General features: G+C 38.6%; 3 protein-coding genes and 1 pseudogene across 4 annotated transcripts; 1 reads left to right on the top strand and 3 right to left on the bottom strand.

The window, feature by feature from the left end:
- Positions 1–188: 188 nt before the first annotated feature.
- Positions 189–2165, bottom strand: LOC103869601 (pre-mRNA-splicing factor SPF27 homolog). The gene is made up of 6 exons (XM_009147681.3): positions 1875–2165; positions 1362–1540; positions 1181–1264; positions 752–821; positions 525–658; positions 189–435 (listed from the first exon to the last, which is right to left on the bottom strand). The coding sequence occupies exons 1-6, from the start codon at positions 2112–2114 to the stop codon at positions 381–383; spliced, it is 762 nt and encodes a 253-aa protein (XP_009145929.1). The 5' UTR covers positions 2115–2165; the 3' UTR covers positions 189–380.
- A 1169-nt stretch (positions 2166–3334) lies between these two features.
- On the bottom strand, positions 3335–7478 carry LOC103869602 (annotated as a pseudogene).
- A 34-nt stretch (positions 7479–7512) lies between these two features.
- Positions 7513–11042, bottom strand: LOC103869604 (putative F-box/LRR-repeat protein At3g18150). 2 transcript variants are annotated; one of them, XR_004458029.1, is made up of 4 exons: positions 10107–11042; positions 9750–9923; positions 8674–9628; positions 7513–8563 (listed from the first exon to the last, which is right to left on the bottom strand). XR_004458029.1 is itself a non-coding variant. In XM_033291191.1 (3 exons), the coding sequence occupies exons 1-3, from the start codon at positions 10986–10988 to the stop codon at positions 9332–9334; spliced, it is 1353 nt and encodes a 450-aa protein (XP_033147082.1). In that variant the 5' UTR covers positions 10989–11042; the 3' UTR covers positions 7513–9331. The 2 variants fall into 2 exon arrangements, 1 of the variants encoding a protein (XP_033147082.1); XM_033291191.1 differs by having other exon boundaries at positions 7513–9628.
- A 2616-nt stretch (positions 11043–13658) lies between these two features.
- On the top strand, positions 13659–14536 carry LOC117134394 (glutathione S-transferase T3). Its single transcript, XM_033292703.1, has 2 exons — positions 13659–13835; positions 13934–14536. The coding sequence occupies exons 1-2, from the start codon at positions 13659–13661 to the stop codon at positions 14534–14536; spliced, it is 780 nt and encodes a 259-aa protein (XP_033148594.1).
- The last annotated feature ends 2094 nt before the right edge of the window (positions 14537–16630 follow it).

Here is a 16630-nt window from a genome sequence, read left to right on the forward strand (position 1 = left end):
TTTGGCTTTTGTAATAAACATACATGCACGCTAGTCGCTAGTTTTCTTTATAGATAACTGCACACGTTAAAAATAGATATTTACACTAAACTAGGAGGAACTTTTATGGTGTCAGAGGGAACTTTTTTTTTTAGTCAAGGTTTGAGAGAGAACTTAGGAAAAAAAATGAAGATGAAAAAGAATATAAAGATGTTTAATAATTTTTTTTAAAAAAATCTAACATGTTATTACATAGAGAGAGACAGTCATTCACCTAATAGGCTAATACTGTAGTATGTTTCTGATAAAATCATTCTCTTATACTATAAATAATATTTGAAAAACAAACAATCAAAATTATAGCTGAGACATGATATAGATGGATTGCTCGGGCGGTTGCCTCACTGCGATTGAAGCGGTTTGACACTCTCTAGTTTCTCTTCTAAGTTCCATCCCCTGAAACTCAACCACAAGAGTTTTTAGTTTTGTGCTTACAATACCAACCCTTGAGGGATGCAGAGAGGTAATAACAAAACTGTCTTCACCTTTCAGAAGCTTCCCTTTTCAACAAATCGATTTGTGTCTCAAGCACAGCACACGCAGACTGAATCTCCATGTTCTTGACACAGAGTTGTCTCCATTCTTGAGATAGAGCGTTTAGCTCGTACGCTGTGGTTTGCTGATATGACCCCATACCAAAGTTTCAGTTTAGCCGTAACACAAAGAGAAGACTGCTATGTAGAAAATGTGTGAATAAATACTTCATTATCACCTGATGATACTTCCTCTCACGATTAACTTTTTCAATCTCCTCGTTCTGCTCTTGAGCTAGTCTTTGCATTCTGGAAAACAGAGACCAAGTAATGTGTCGAGATCAATCTCGGTGTGTTCAAGTCCAAAGCCAGTAATTATGTAAGAGAAAAAAGAGTGATGTCCCAAGAGTTTTTTATGTTTCATACGAAAGAAGAAGCTCTCACACAGAAAGCACAAGAAGAAAACACAAAGCAAGTCTCATGTGCAAAAGCCAACGAAGCATTTTATGCAATGAAATCGACAACGAAGTTATCAAGAACGCTTCCACAGAATAAATACACCAGCCCATCAACTAAATAGCTTGAACATTTTTAATCACCCAAAGTTGCAATGTAACGAGTGAAAATTCAATTAATGCTCTGCTTTACACATAGATTTGAAAACAAACCTGGTCAAGAATACTTCTAGGCGATGATTGTTCTGTCTCCAAAGCTCAGGCCCTTGTTTTGACATCATTTCCAAATTTTCAAGCCTGTGAGAGGAATGGAGTATGTAACAACTTGTCAGAAGTCAGAACTTAGAAGAGGATAACACATCAGTGATAAAAAGCATTAACAAGTTGTGCTTACTCGATCATCTTCTGTTGCAATGACCGTTGAGTCTTGTGAAGATACTGCTTCCAGGCAGCATCATCATTTTTCTTACTAGCAGGCGGCAATTCATGCTTATACCGGGACTCGAAATCGATCCGCACTGGTGGCTTCCCGGCTCGAACACGCTCATACTCTTTGCCTAGAACTGGGCAGTTCTGATATTCGTGTAAAGAACAGCACAAACAATCAACACATGAGACATTGAATAAACAAGTTCGCCCATTTTACGTACAAACAGTTCTTACATTTTCAAGAAAAAGCTATATAGATAAAATCAAATACCGTAACCTGTTCATGAGGTTCCATCAAATAGTTGATTCAAAAACCCAGAAACTAAAAACTAATTGAAACTTATAGAAACCACCTACACTCGTGAGCAAGCACCCTAACATAACAAAGGAAGTAAAACCCTAATCCACAATAAACCCTAATTCCGACAAAATTCATTAACAAGCAAATCGATACATAAGGATACAGAGTGAAATTGACCTCGAAATCGAACTTGGGAAGAGGAGGGAGATCCTTGAGGAAGTCAGCAGGCTTCTTAGAGCTCCGACGCATCTCTTCCTCCACCAAGCGGTCCACCTCAGCCTTAATCAGTGGATTGCCGTAGTCATCGTCTATATAAGGAAGCGCATCGATAACTTCTGCGTTCGCCGCGCTCGCCCACGGCTTCGTAGCCTCCGGCGCCGCCTCCAGCATCAAAACGTCTCCATTGTTCGTCGCCATTACCGTCTCGATTGCACAGCCTGAAAGTGTCGAGAGATAGAGGAAAAAACCCACGTGAAAAAAAATATAATATAGTTTCTTGGACCCGACCCGTTTCCATTGGGCCTCAAGGCCCGTCATCAGTTTAAAAAAAGTTATTAACAATTATTAAAATATTGACAATTAATATAATTATCTCTTTTATAAAATTTATTAACAAACTAGAGTGTTTCTCCGGGCTATGCCCGGATAATTTACTTAATTTGCTTAATAATATTATAGTAGTACATGGTGGAGCCGGATACGTTGATGATGCATTGTGTTGTTTTGGTATTGTGATTTTATCGTTAGGTTTTTAAAGGTTTTGTTTTCCCATGTTACCTATAATTGTCTATGAATAGAACAATGGAAATTACTTAGCTTGATTAGATTGATATAAGAATAACCATCATATTCATATACGGAGGTATTGATAAATCTTATCTTTGTAATGATAAAATTGACAATTAGCGTTATTAGTGGTTTTATTGTTCGACCAAACTTAGGTATTTATTAGTATACAACTCAAATAGTGTAAAGAAAAAGATTTAAAATTTTGATCTTAATTTTAACAATTTATATGAACCGTAAATTAATTACTTTCCTTATTCTATCTGAAATTGATTTTAAGAATTATGTATTGTATTAAACTATGTTTTTATAAAGTAGTAACTCTAGAAATTTATAATATTATATAGTTAGATAATTGTTTAGATTGTTTAAGGTTGCGAAAAAGGTTTGAAATGGTAGACCAAAAATATAAATTGATATTGCTTTAAGACCCAACGTAATGATAAAGTAAAAATGAGTTAAGAATTTGGGGCTTTAAATGTACTGGGCCTTGAATCTGATGATTCTGAATAAACCATTATTTTGTTTTTTTTTACTTCATCGTCAGGAGACTTGTCAGGATATCCTTCCTACAAACCTTTTTTCTGTTTACCTCGATAACTTGCAAACTTCCTCGGCCGCTTGATAGTACGTGAAACCATACCTACTATATCAGCTTTTTTAGTGTCTCATCTTTATCCATAGAGTTATAGATCATTAAGAAATAATTAAACAATTTAAGATAAAACACTTCTATTGTACAGAGCACAATCAGAGTTGAGAACAGTTTGTGACAAACACATAATCTGACCTGCATGATAAATGAAAAACTGACTTAAAAAAATTAGAACTTATATTTTCTGTTAACACGATGGAATAATAACCGGCCATACCTTTAAAACTGGAATAAGTCATCATATCTTTTTCTGTTGCTGTCTTAAATGAGTATAGGAAACAAAAGGACATTCAGAATAATAACGCTAGTGGAAATTTAAAATGTCGCAGTGAGAATTACAAATACAACAACGAACAATTTAGTGGTGAGGATTCAAAAGGGTTGTGTGCTCGTCTTCATAGCCTCTTTGTCTTCATCCTCTTTTGAAGAGTTTTTTCGTGAACGCAAGCTCTCCACAACATTAACCACAAATAGATGTGCCAAGCAGATTTTGACACTTTTATACTTTTATGAACTCCTGTTAATAGTGACCATGAAAAAACTTGGCTACAAATAGAGTTAGCTACTCTAGATAAATGGACTCGTTATGGCTATAGTCTCAAGTAATTTCAGTAAACAAAGGATGACTCAATATGTTCATGATTATAGATGGTGAAGAAAGCAACTGCAACGCCAATACTAAGGTACTACATAAGCATGTACTCATGTGCTACTCAATTATAGATGGTTTAATGATAAGCTATAAGCTAAATTCAAGTTAGGAATCAATACCTATATGAAAGTTTCCTGATCTTTAGCCAAATCTCAAGGTCCTTTATTTAAAGATTAGACTTCTCTGCTTGAAGCTTTTCATAGTCAGAGACTTAAGGACCTCCTAGCTTTTGCTGAATGAATCTGAAACAAAACGAAAGAAGGATCATAAACAAACTATCAAATAGTTGAGATTTCCATACACCAAAGGATCATAGTAGGAACGGTGGAATGCAGGAAAAGAGATACTATACCTATGGTGAGAGTATCAAGAATTCCATTGGGCTCTAAATAGTTCCTGAAAACTTCTCTCTTGGTATTTCTCTCCTGATTCAAACAAACAAACACAAAAATCAAAATCTCAAAGAAATAGATAATAGGCATCGCCAGATCCAGTGAAGAAACAAAGATGAAAACAGAATTAAAAGAGAAAACAGATTCTTCTGTGGCTTGCTGCATGAGAAGCTTGGACATATTTAGATTCTTCTAAGAGTGAAAAAACAAAGCTTTCTCTAATCATTCATTATATCTACTTAGTTACCAAAATTCACAGATCGTAGATATCAGAATGACAGAAACAAAGACTTACCAAGTTGAGGGCTTTGAATCCTTGTTTCAACTAACAATGACAGAGCAGCTAAACATATTAGCTTTCAAGTGGTTTCCTTCCCTGAATCATTTAATTTAAGATCTCACCACTATTGAGAATATCCAAAGAGTTTTTTTTTTGAGAAATAACATGTCCAAAGAGTGGGTGCATATCAAAAAACATATACAATTGTAAAACAGTTTCATAGAATGTCCAAAGAGTTTTTGTTTTTGTGAAATAGCATGAAGAATCACAATCTCAATATACCTGCATATAGGTCGATTACATTTCTCTTGCCTTTGTGATCCATCCTAGAGATAATTTTATTCTCGTCTTCCAAGGGTAAAGACATGAGATCAGAATGCAGTCTTGGCCCCGCTTCTTGACATTAGACTTCTCACCATCCACCACCACTTCCTCTAAACCCACAAACACACCAAAACATTTAGAAATGGTAATTTTCTTTATAAAGACAGAACATTAATAGACACTAAGAGAAGAGACCAAACCTGCAACTGTAGGTGTGGCCGATACATCGACTTCAGGGTTAACATTGGTTTCAGGAGAGGCCTCCCTCAAAGGCCAATCAGTGAGAACAACGGGCTTCTCCGCATCCACACCTTGAGGATCAGAGGATCTCAGCTCCGGCTCTCTATATTCCGATCCAGAATCCGAACCGGATCCTTGGCTTTCGATTGGAACCTCACTCGATGATGAAGACCCCGCCGGTTCCGCCACCGCAGACGCGCTTTAAAGCTGGTTTATACTCAGGAGAGAAAATCAGTATATAAAGCAGCAGGGAAAGGGTAAACTGAATCGAAATCATAAAAAAAGAATTTATGGATGGAGATGAAGTGGAGGATTGATTGTGGGGGTTCTGGATCGGGAGAACTGAAATGATGGTGAAGGAAGGTGAAGACGAAGAGCTAGAAGCGAGAGCCTCATGATATCCGTCTTGCGTTGAAGTTTTTTTTTATTATTCGAACTGGGTAGCGAAGCCCAACACGAACCGGAGAAGCCCATCAAACAAAGCGGAGCCCGTACGAAAGCAAGAGATCTGCTGTCCGATTATTTTGCCAGCGTGTATTATTGGAATGTTTTGATTGGTCTAATATATTATCCTACGTGGACAGGCTAGAAACACTCCATATTCACCTTTTAGTATAGGATAGATATCTCTTTTTTTTTTTTTGGTCAAAATTAACAAATATCTCTTATACTTTGAAAATTTAATAAAAATTTTGGGGGACGTACGCAATGCTTTATCTATTTTAAGAAGCATTGAGGGACTATATATAGGTAAATTTTTCTTAAAATTTCGGGAGACGTACGCAATGCCACTATCAGAGACTGTTCCAAAAGATTCCCTCTTTGTTCCATAACAACGTAAGCAACGGTTCTAATGCATGATTTGTGGCTTTAAGAAGCAAGGTTTATTAAGAGGGAAAGGAAGTAAACAATCTTTAATAAATCAAAGATTAAACAATGAAGGAGTAACACGAAATGTTGACTCCTCTGATGTCATCGGCTTGTTAGTGGAGGAGAACACAATGGTGACATTGTTGTTGTGTGAAAGTGGTGGAACCACGTCTTCGCCTTTAAACTTAAGGTGAAGTTCATCCAACAGTTCGGCCATCTTGTCTAATTTATCTCTGCTGTTAAGCAGAAGTTCCACAAATGAAGCCACATGCATTGATTAAATCCACAACAGTGCTTGTTCCAAGAGACTCCATCTTTTGATATCCAGCATTCTTTCAGATTAAAGCCTTCGAATTTCATGTAAATGTCAAGAAACTCCGCCTGTATAATAGAATATACAAAAGTGGTTCATGGATATATTTGAATTCGATGATAGCTTCTCTAAATAAGGTGAGTTTTGTAACAGTCTTTCTATGCCAGGAATAACATACTGAAAGATATTTGAATCAAGAGTCATTGCTTTGACCTTGAGTACCGGGAAATGAGCACCACGAATCTCAGCAAGAGATAAAATCTAATAGAAGAACCAAAAAAAAAAAGAAAAGATTATGAATATTTATTAGTACAGAGCTTATAGACTTTTTAAACGTTCTTAGAAGTTAGAACTATTGAAATTCAACTAATCCATATTTAGGCAACCAACTTGAAGTCCTGAAAAAAGTTTCTCCCAAAATTAAGCTTATCTGCATTCTGTAACTTTTCTAGCATCTCTAGCACCCAGACTTGGAGAAAATCAGCCTCGAACTGAGAGTCCATTGAGACAAAGCAAATTTCCAGCTCAGCTTCGGTTAGAGAAGCGACATCAGGCAAAGGATATGATAACTGAGAGTTAAACAATCTGAGACAATGGATGTTTGGTGCCACAATCTGCTTCGGCCCCGCAACCGTCACGCTATTTACTTCTAACGTTCTCAGGCGTAGGGATTTGCTGAGATCAAGAACCTTTAGTTTACAGCAGTAATACAACTTTAGCTTTTCGAGAACCGGACAACCGGATAGAATCTTGCCCATGGATTCATCAGAGAGTCTAAAACTACTCAAGGATAACGTCTGCAAGGATATCCAAGACACATTTCACTCGAGAGGAACAATTGTATGAGCAGAGATGTTGAGTTGCTTGAAAAGAAGAACTGTTGCAGAAGAAATCTGGAAGCTTGTACTCATAATATTGATTCCAGATTTGAAGGGACAGATTCTCAACGTTGTGTGACATGGCGCACTTGATCCACAGGTTGATGTAGGGTATATTCTCAATATAGGGTGTTATGAGGTGAAAACTCTTCATGTTGGGAGCTGTGTAGCGAGTTAGGGAAGCTGCAGTCAGTGTATTCACATATAAGGAGAGAGAATGTATATCGCACCATACATGCCTCCATCATCTAGACAAGAGGGAAGTACTGATTGCTAATTTGGTCGGAATATAGCAGAGTATGTGTTGGAGGATCACATCTGGTAAATTGCTTATCGAGTCTACTGCTCCTTCGATTTTCTTGTGGTCGGCCATTTTCCTTTGCGACATATATTCTTAGAGCACAGCTTTTATATATAGGGTTTTCTGAAAACGTTATATATAATCTCATAGTATTTCTTAATCTTGAAAAACATAAACTATTACAAAATAAGATAAGAGTCTTATAGTTGGGAAAAGTTTTTCATGAAAGAGTGAATCTCAAACCTATGAAACAACAAAAATAGAGATTAGACAACCAACAATGCAATAAAAGACAATAGCTAATGATAAGAACCACGACCACGTCGGCCATGCTTTCCTCTCCCTCGAACTGTCTTCTGTTCCATATGTCTTGGTATTTGATAGGAGGCTTTGTCTCCCTCCCACCTCTTGTCAAGCTAAGAGAGCTAGATGGCTCTGTCTCAACTTCAATCACACCCCCTAGCACTGTGAAACAAGAAGGACTCTCAAATGCACTAGCTTATGGTGTCGTGGGATCAACAATTATAGTATCTTAAACCTCATTGTTGATAATGTTTGATGGAGAAACCTCCACAATTGTAGACTATGAATCTACTAATGTGGATAAAGTAGTGAAAGAGTTACGTGAAGCAGCTTGATCCTCTTGTTGCGAAGAAGATGAGTTAGTTGCGAACCTTGATTCTCCTTTACCATGGAAAACCCCATATTATCTGAGAGATGTTATATTAATATTGGAACAAAGTTTTATTAAATAGATAAATCTTATTTTTTAAAACTAGGCTACTGACATAATGAAATTTGGCAGTAAAGCACTCTGAGGCAATTCTAATACTGAGGGAGAGACAGTGATGTGTCAGTGTGATTGATCGCTAGTACTTGATGCAGCGTTCTCCAAACGAACAGGAAAATGATGAAGATGATTTGACCAAGTGTGATTGAGTGCTTCGGAAAAATGACGAAGATGATTTGACCAACTATGACAAGACAGTGATGTGTAAGTGTGGGGGTGCACTTGCAATATCTCCGTTGATTTGGAGAAGAAGCGAGATGAAGACAAGTTTCATCAGTTCCTATTGGGGCTGGATGAAGATGTGTACGGAGCTGTTATGTTCGTGCCTCAATCATCAGCACTGACCCGATGCCTTCGATGAACCAGGTTTACTCCAAGATAAAATCTGTTGAACGGGTCAACACCGTGATTAGAGGAAGAGAACAACAAGGTGCAAAGACTGCTTTTAATGTGAAGAAGCGGATCTGGAAAAGAAGAGAAAGACAAGTTCTGTACGGTGTGAAAAAGGAGTATCCCGAGTGGTGGGGAGAACAAAAGCGACAAGCTGGAAGAGGTGGTGGCAGAGGAGGACGAGGTCGTGGAGGAATGACCATGAGAGCTAATGCAGTGCAGGCTGCAGTGGAGCATTTGAAACCAGTGCTGAAGCCGAACTGGAGGATCAGAAGCAAGGTACTCGCTGGACTGGTAAGATCACTAATTTGGAATGGGTATGACGAGACACAAGGAAACTATATATGTACAAGATATTTGGAGTTATGATCAAAGGATATACCAAAAACGTTTATCTTATGTTTGTTTCTATTTTGGAGTTCTTGAACACAAAAACAGAGTAAATAAAAAAATAGATGAAGATGGCCTGCGATTTCCTGCAGTTTACAAAAACAATGTTTGTTTGTAGTTATAAAACTATTATCCCAGGCAGCCTAAATCTAGCAATATTGGAGAACTGATTCACATCATGTTTTGATATACTCTAAAGAACTCCACTTATTACGGCCTATATATTTTGTGTGAACAAACCAAAATCTTCTTCTACTGTGTGTTTCAATAGATTCGATGTAACATGTTTTAAATAAGTACACCAGTTATTGGAAACAGAAAGTAAAAGCAAACGTTCAATAAAACTCAAGACTTCAACCCCCTATGATTCACTTCACCACTTCTCTAATGCCATCAGCTTGGTAGTGGAGAGCACAACGTTGACATTTTTGTAGCCAGGAAGTGATGGAACCACAACGTCTTTAACTTTAAACTTAAGGTAAAGTTCATCCAACAGGACCACCACCTTGTCTAGTTTCTTTGTATTTTTAAGAATAAGTTCCACTAATGAAGTCACATGCTTTGATTTTGCATACACACCACACTTTTTCCAAGAGGCTCCATCTTTTGATCTCCAGCATGTGTTCAGATTAAAGCCTTTTATTTCCAAGTATTTGTCAAGATGCTTCTCCTGTACAATAGAAAAAAATATACAAAATCAGTTGTTGGGTATATTTCAACTCGATAGTAGCTAGAAAAAGAGGTTGATGATGAATAATTGAATATAAAAAAAAAAGAATAATTGAATATACCAGTAAGGTGTTGAAATTCCTTGCACGTACTGTTAGCTTCTCTAAATCAGGAGAGTTTTGTAACAGTCTTTCCATACCAGGAATAACATAGTGAGAGATCTTTGTATGAAGAGCCAATGCTTTGACCTTGAGCATCGGGAAAGGAACACCACGAATCTCAGCAAGAGATAAAATCTAATAGAACAACCAAAAAGATAGTGAAGATTGATTAGTAACGAGCTTATGACAGACTATTTCAAACTTTTATTAATCAAACCTATATATAATCAACTTCTAATGAACAGTGCTAATCCATGATGAAATCAAATGCTTTTAGGCATCAGAGAATGCAAAATATGACCAAAAACATATATATACCTGAATAAAGTTTCCCCCAAACGTAAGCTTCTCTGCGTTCTGTAACTTTTCTAGCATCTTTAGCACCATGGTTTGAAAAAAATCGGCCTTGAACGTGAAGTAACGGTTCACTGAGAAGAGAATTTCCAGTTTAGCTTCGGTTAGAGAATCAACATTAACCAAAGTAGGTGATGATGACTGAGAGCTTAACAATCTGAGACAGTGAATGTGTGGTGCCACAATTAGCCTTGACCCCCAATCCGTCATGGTACACTTTACATCTAATGTTCTCAGACGTAGTGATTTGCTAAGATCAAGAACCTTTAGCTCAACACAGTTATGCAATGTTAAGTTTTCAAGGACCGGACAACCGGATAGAATATTAGCCATGGATTCATCAGAGAGTCTACCGCAACTCAAGGATAGCTTCTGCAAGGATGTCCAAGACACAGTGGAATATTCGGGAACAATCATATGAGAAAATCCTATATCAATGTTGAGTTGCTTGACAGAAGAACTGTTGCAAAAGAAATCTGGAAACTTTACATAATAATGACTCGAGAAATCGAGGGACAGATTCTCAACGTTGTGTGACACGGCGAACTTGATCAACCTGTCGATGTAGGGTATGTTCTCAGGATAGGGTGTTATAGTGAGGTGAAAACTCTTCGTATTGGGAGCTGTGTAGCGAGTCAGGGTTTCGTTTACAGAAGCTGCGGTCAGTGTATCGGCATTAAAGGAGAGAGAAGGTATCTCGCACCATACATGCCTCCAACGTCTAGACAAGAGGGATGTTGTGATGGCCAATTCGATCGGAATAAAGCAGAGTATGTGTTGGAGGATCACATCTGGTAAATTGCTAATCAAGTCTACAGCTGATTTGATCCTTCTATCGTTGGCCATCTTCACCTGCGACGTATATTCTTAGGGCTCAGATTTTATCTATATATATATACATATACACATATATAGGACTCTTAAAAAACGTTATATACAGTACTTTCCTCATGGTCTAATGTCTTCGGTTACCATTCCTTTAACAGCTGCCATTGTCCGACCACGCCACTACGTTTTAGCCTCTTTACACCTTTTTATTGCAAAATAATGAACCTTTTTTCATTCTGAACAAATATCATAAACCACTTGCCAAAGTATCTAGTCTCACTCAATTAGTGTTCATATTCCACAGGTAAACCAATTGTATATTGAAACGATTGCTTATGATAATAAAAATGTCATCCCTCGCTAAATCTAGCAATATTCTACGTCTGATTTTGATATACTCTAAAGAACTAAACATATATATGCCCTGAAACTTTTGTGTGAACAAACCAAAATATTCTCTACTGTGTTTTCATTGCTCGATGTAAGAAAATTAAATAAAGTGAATTAAAAGAAACGTTCAATAAAGGTCTCAATACTTTAACCCCTATGATTCACCACTCCTCTGATATGACATCAACTTGGTGGTGCAGAGAGCACAACGTTGACATTTTTGTTGCGAGGAACCACCACGTCTTCAATCCAACAGTACAACCATCTTGTCTAGATTCTTTGTATTTTTAAGCATAAGTTCCACTACTACATGCTTTGATTTTGCATAAACACAGCATTAACTCCAAGAGGCTCCATTTTTTGATCTCCAGCGTGTATTCAGATTAAAGCCTTGTAAAGTATTTGTCAAGCTATATACTTTCTCGTCTACAATAGAAAAAATAATAAAAAGCAGTTGTTGGATATATTTGAACTTTTGATAATAGCTAGAAAAAGAGGTTGCTATGGTGAATATACCGGCATGGTGTTGAAACAATCTTAGTTTTCACGTATAACTGTTTGCTTCTCTAAATCAGGTTCGTGTTCGTTCCAGTGTTGGTTGTAGCGAACGATGACCATGCCGGGCAACGTATGATCCATAGCGTTTATCTCTCGTAACAGAGGATGCAATCTTCTGCAGTGAAGTTCTCAGTCCTACGTCAATGTTATTATATTGCAGTACTGAGGGAAGTTCCCTGGACATGTGCTGGCCTCCCTGATCAAGGTTGATGACACTTCAAAGGTGATATATATGCTTCACCTTTATATTTACCATGCTCTCGACTGCCCAACGGGAATCCTATCAGTTTAGCCTGCATGTGCCGGCTATGGCAAACCACTAAGTTGGCAGAGCTTCTATCCATGACGAAGCCACATTACACTTAGAGCAACATTATCAACGTCCCAAAGGCATGTCCTTAGCTATTTTCGGATTTAAAAAAAAATAAAAAGGGGATTAATGTGTGGGACGGTCTTAGTTAAGAAGTTTTCTTAACCGTCCCAATGAGACACGTGTCGGCTGAAGGGAGTAAACGAAAAGGGGGTAGGGCAAAATCGAGAGTCAATTGAGAAACCCTGTCTTTCTCGATCTCTCTTGTCTCTCGATCTCTCATCTCGCTCGCGATCTCTCTTCTCTCTCGATCTCTCATCTCCCTCGCGTTCTCCGGTTATCTCGATCTCCCCATGGTGCTCTTCTCAACGCACGGCGGTTCTCCTCTCGATCTCTCGTGGGTTCTCCTCTCGATCTCTCGTGGGTTCTCGTCTCGGCGGTTCTCCTCGGCGGTTCGACCATCGGCGGTTCTCCTCTAGATCTCTCGACGTATATCGTCTCGGCGCTTCTCCTCTCGGCGGTTCTCCTCGGCGGTTCGACTCTCGGCGCTCGCGATCTCTCTTCTCTCTCGATCTCTCATCGCCCTCGCATTCTCCGGTTATCTCGATCTCCCCACGGTCCTCTTCTCAACGCACGGCGGTTCTCCTCTCGATCTCTCGTGGGTTATCGTCTCGGCGCTTCTCCTCTCCGCGGTTCTCCTCGGCGGTTCGACTCTCGGCGGTTCGACTCTCGGTGTTTCTCCTCTCCATCTCTCCACGGTTAGTGTCTTGAGCTTTGAAAGTAATTTCTGCTATAATGTTTTTTGAAATGTTGATTGTATTCTTGAAAGTACTCGCTTGTATTCTTGAAATTACTCTATTGTTCGTAAAATTGTTTGTCATGAAACTGTTGTTTGTATTCTTGAAATTTTACTCGCTTGTAGACATAGAACTGTTGTTGTTGATAGTTTGGCATGTTTGTTTGCAACTAGATAGTTTCGCATGTTTGAAATTTAATACTAGTTTGATTGCGATTCAACTTAGACTTGGACTCTAATGATAACTGAAAGGGTAGTTTGTTTGCGACTCAACTTAGACTTGGATTCATGTTTCTTTAATGAACTTGAAAGGCTAGTTTGTTTGCGATTCAATTTATAGATCGACTCTAGTTTGTGTAATGAAGAAGGCTAGTTTTTTTCATTTATTGGTAATTTGACAGTTTGAAATGAAAGGCTACTTTGACATCTTCCCAAGTCTTTTTACGGGTACTTAATGCAATTGTGAAGTTGGTTGTGTAATGTGAATTAACTGAGTTGTACTTTGGTAGTTAGGTAATTAAACATGTCACTTAAGTTTACGTCTCCTATTAAACCGAGAATGGTTGTAGTAATTTTTACACCATCATCGTCTTTCTCTTTTGTTCTTTTGTCCCTTCTCTCTTTATTTCCTACTATGAATCCATTGAATCAGCATAGTCAGTCCTATGGCTATATGGGTCTTCTTCAACGTCAACAGAGCGGTGCTCTGCATGAAAACTCTCCTTATGAGAGTTTTCATTCCGAAGCTTCTGACTTCCCTCAATTCAGTTCTCAACAAGGCGAGGCTCCAACTCCACCTTCTGATACACCCGTGGAGCGTGGGAAGAGACACAGATGGAGTCCAGCGGATGACAAACTTCTAATCAGTGCCTCACGTCTAAGGATACAATTGTGTCAAATTACCAAAAGATTGGGACGTTCTGGGAGCGAGTAGGAGATTATTTCTTAGCAGCACTACTTAGTGGAGATGGTCGTCAGAGTAGTGAACATCTCCACTATAAACAGAGGTGGCACAAGATCAATGAGCAAACTAACAAGTTCTGTGGTGCATATGCGGCTGCGGAGAGGCAACTAAGGAGTGGTATGAATGATAACGATGTTCTTAAGGTGGCGCATGACATCTTCTATTCTGATCACCAAACGAAATTTACACTTGAGCATGCTTGGTGTGTGTTGAGGCATGAACAGAAATGGCTTAGCCTCAACACCACTAAAGCTTCTGCAAGTTCAAAGAGGAAACCCGTTGAAACAGACTCCCAAACTTCCCCAATCAATGTTGGTGATGAAGAGGTACGACCGGAAGTGGTAAAGGCAGCAAAAGCGAAGAGGAGTAATGCAAAGGGGAAGTCTGTTGCTGATATAACCACGGTCTGGGAGATGAGAAAGGACGATTTGGACAGGAAAGAGAAACTGTCAAAGCTTGCAATCTTAGACACTCTCCTTGCGAAAACCCAACCACTAACTGCGGCTGAAGAAGAAGCCAAGAACAAGCTGCTCGCGCAATATATCTAGATAATCATTTCATAAAAACTCTGTTGAAGAACTAGAACGCTGCTACTTATTCCCAGCTTCTTTATTTTTAATGTCTTAAGTACTCGGCGGTGATGTTTTAATGTTAACCTTCTCTATGTTTTAAATGTGGTTCGTTGTGGCTTTGTTTGTATCCTCTTTATAAATATATATTTTCTCTATGTTAACCTTGTCTCCACTATGAATGTTAACTGTTAAGCTTGTCTATGTTATAAATATATATTTTGAAATGCGCAATGTTAACCTTGTCTATGTTTTTTTCAGGTTTCAGTAAACATGGGGCGTTACAGCTATAGCCAACCTTCCCAGTCTGACACTTATGGTGGGGGTCACTCGGACAGTGACTCCAATGAAATCGAAGCTTTGATTCACGAAGACCAAGCTCAGTTAGAGTTGGTGAACGCTCAACAGGTTGTCTATCCTCCACAGCCCGAGACTGAATTCGGTTTTCCAAAAGCATGCTACTGTGGGACTCAACCTAAGATAGCAACGTCTTACAGTAGAGTCGATCCAGGTCGGAGATACTACACATGTTCTAACGTGGACGATGGAGAGTGTCATGTGTGGAAATGGTGGGATGAGGCAGCAATGAAGGAGATAAGAGCGACTGAAAGACACACACAACTGTTGGCCGAGAAGGTAGATTCTCTTCTATCATTGACTGACTATGAGACTGAGCAGAAGCTTGTTAGACTAGAGAACATGGTGTGTGAGTTGGGCAAGAGTTATGCTAGGTGTAGGTTTGATTACTTTGTTGCTGTTACGGTTATGCTCTTAGGTTTCATTGGTATCGTCCTGATCTTCATCTAGACTTTGATGCTCCGTTATGGTTATGCTCTAGACTATTTAGCTATGTTGAACTCGACCTTCTAATGTGTAATGTGTACTAATGTGTACTTGTCACTCAATGTTTTTATGTTTTGAGATATTTGTAATGTTAAATTTGTACTATGTGTATTTGGATTCCATGATGTTGTTTGTCACTTACTGAAAAATTTGAAAAGCTCGTGACTATTACTTGTCACAGACTGATAACTATACAACCCGTGATAATTGCATGAGAGATTCTCCTCGTGTTAGAAATCACTAGGAGTCAAAAAGTGGTTTCAATCCGTGAAAAAGTACTAACAATATTCAATCAATATTGTATCACAAGTCGTGAACTTCTTCTCCTATAAATAAGAGTTACAACATGTTCGTTCAGATCACAACCTCTCTACTTCTCATTTCAAAACAAAATCTCTCCAACTCAAGTTAAAATCCCTTTCATTTTATTCACTCAATATGGCATCTTCTTCACATTATCATTATAACAAAAAAGATGATGATGATGATGAATTTGAGACTATGTTTGAAGAATTTTTAGAAATCCCTTATAATATTCCCGAACCAAAAGAGCGAAAAAAAAAAATTTATCGAGAGAAACCGAGAAGAAGGCCACATGAAACTTTGGAATGATTATTTTAGCGAGACTCCGACATACCCGCACAATATATTCCGAAGACGGTTTAGGATGAACAAGAGTTTGTTCTTGGCTATTGTCGATCGTCTCTCCTAAGAATTTGAGTTTTTTCAACTCAAAGAGGATGCATCCGGAAGGTCTAGCCTATCTCCCCTCCAAAAATGTACCGCTGCAATTCGACAATTAGCGTATGGTGGTGCCGCTGATGCCATTGACGAATATGTTCGGATGGCTGAAACCACAGCTAGAAAATGTTTGCACCATTTCACTGCGGGGATAATCCACTTATTTGGCGATGAATATCTAAGACATCCAACACCGGAGGATCTTGAAAGACTACTAGCTGTGGGAGAACAACGTGGATTTCCGGGAATGATTGGAAGCATCGACTGTATGCATTGGGAGTGGAAGAATTATCCAGCCGCTTGGAAAGGAATGTATTCACGTGGAACCGACAAACCCACAATCGTGTTGGAGGCGGTAGCTGGACAGGACCTCTGGATATGGCATGCATTTTTTGGAGCTCCAGGTACTATGAATGATCTTAATATTCTTGATCGATCACCTGTTTTTGATGAAATAATTAACGGAAACGCTTCGGAAGTCCATTTCCA

The sequence above is a fragment of the Brassica rapa genome, chromosome A05 (assembly GCF_000309985.2).
Source record: "Brassica rapa cultivar Chiifu-401-42 chromosome A05, CAAS_Brap_v3.01, whole genome shotgun sequence".
In the NCBI taxonomy this organism is placed as follows: domain Eukaryota; kingdom Viridiplantae; phylum Streptophyta; class Magnoliopsida; order Brassicales; family Brassicaceae; genus Brassica; species Brassica rapa.

Coding starts and splice junctions, on each gene's coding strand:
- LOC103869601 (XM_009147681.3), bottom strand. CDS start 2,114: ATGGCGACGAACAATGGAGACGTTTTGATGCTGGAGGCGGCGCCGGAG. Junction 822..1,180: donor CTAGAAGTATTCTTGACCAG/GTTTGTTTTCAA, acceptor TCTGTTTTCCAG/AATGCAAAGACTAGCTCAAG. Junction 659..751: donor GTGAGAGGAAGTATCATCAG/GTGATAATGAAG, acceptor GGGTCATATCAG/CAAACCACAGCGTACGAGCT.
- LOC103869604 (XM_033291191.1), bottom strand. CDS start 10,988: ATGGCCAACGATAGAAGGATCAAATCAGCTGTAGACTTGATTAGCAAT. Junction 9,924..10,106: donor TTGGGGGAAACTTTATTCAG/GTATATATATGT, acceptor TTGTTCTATTAG/ATTTTATCTCTTGCTGAGAT. Junction 9,629..9,749: donor GGAATTTCAACACCTTACTG/GTATATTCAATT, acceptor TCTATTGTACAG/GAGAAGCATCTTGACAAATA.
- LOC117134394 (XM_033292703.1), top strand. CDS start 13,659: ATGAATCCATTGAATCAGCATAGTCAGTCCTATGGCTATATGGGTCTT. Junction 13,836..13,933: donor CTCCACCTTCTGATACACCC/GTGGAGCGTGGG, acceptor AATTACCAAAAG/ATTGGGACGTTCTGGGAGCG.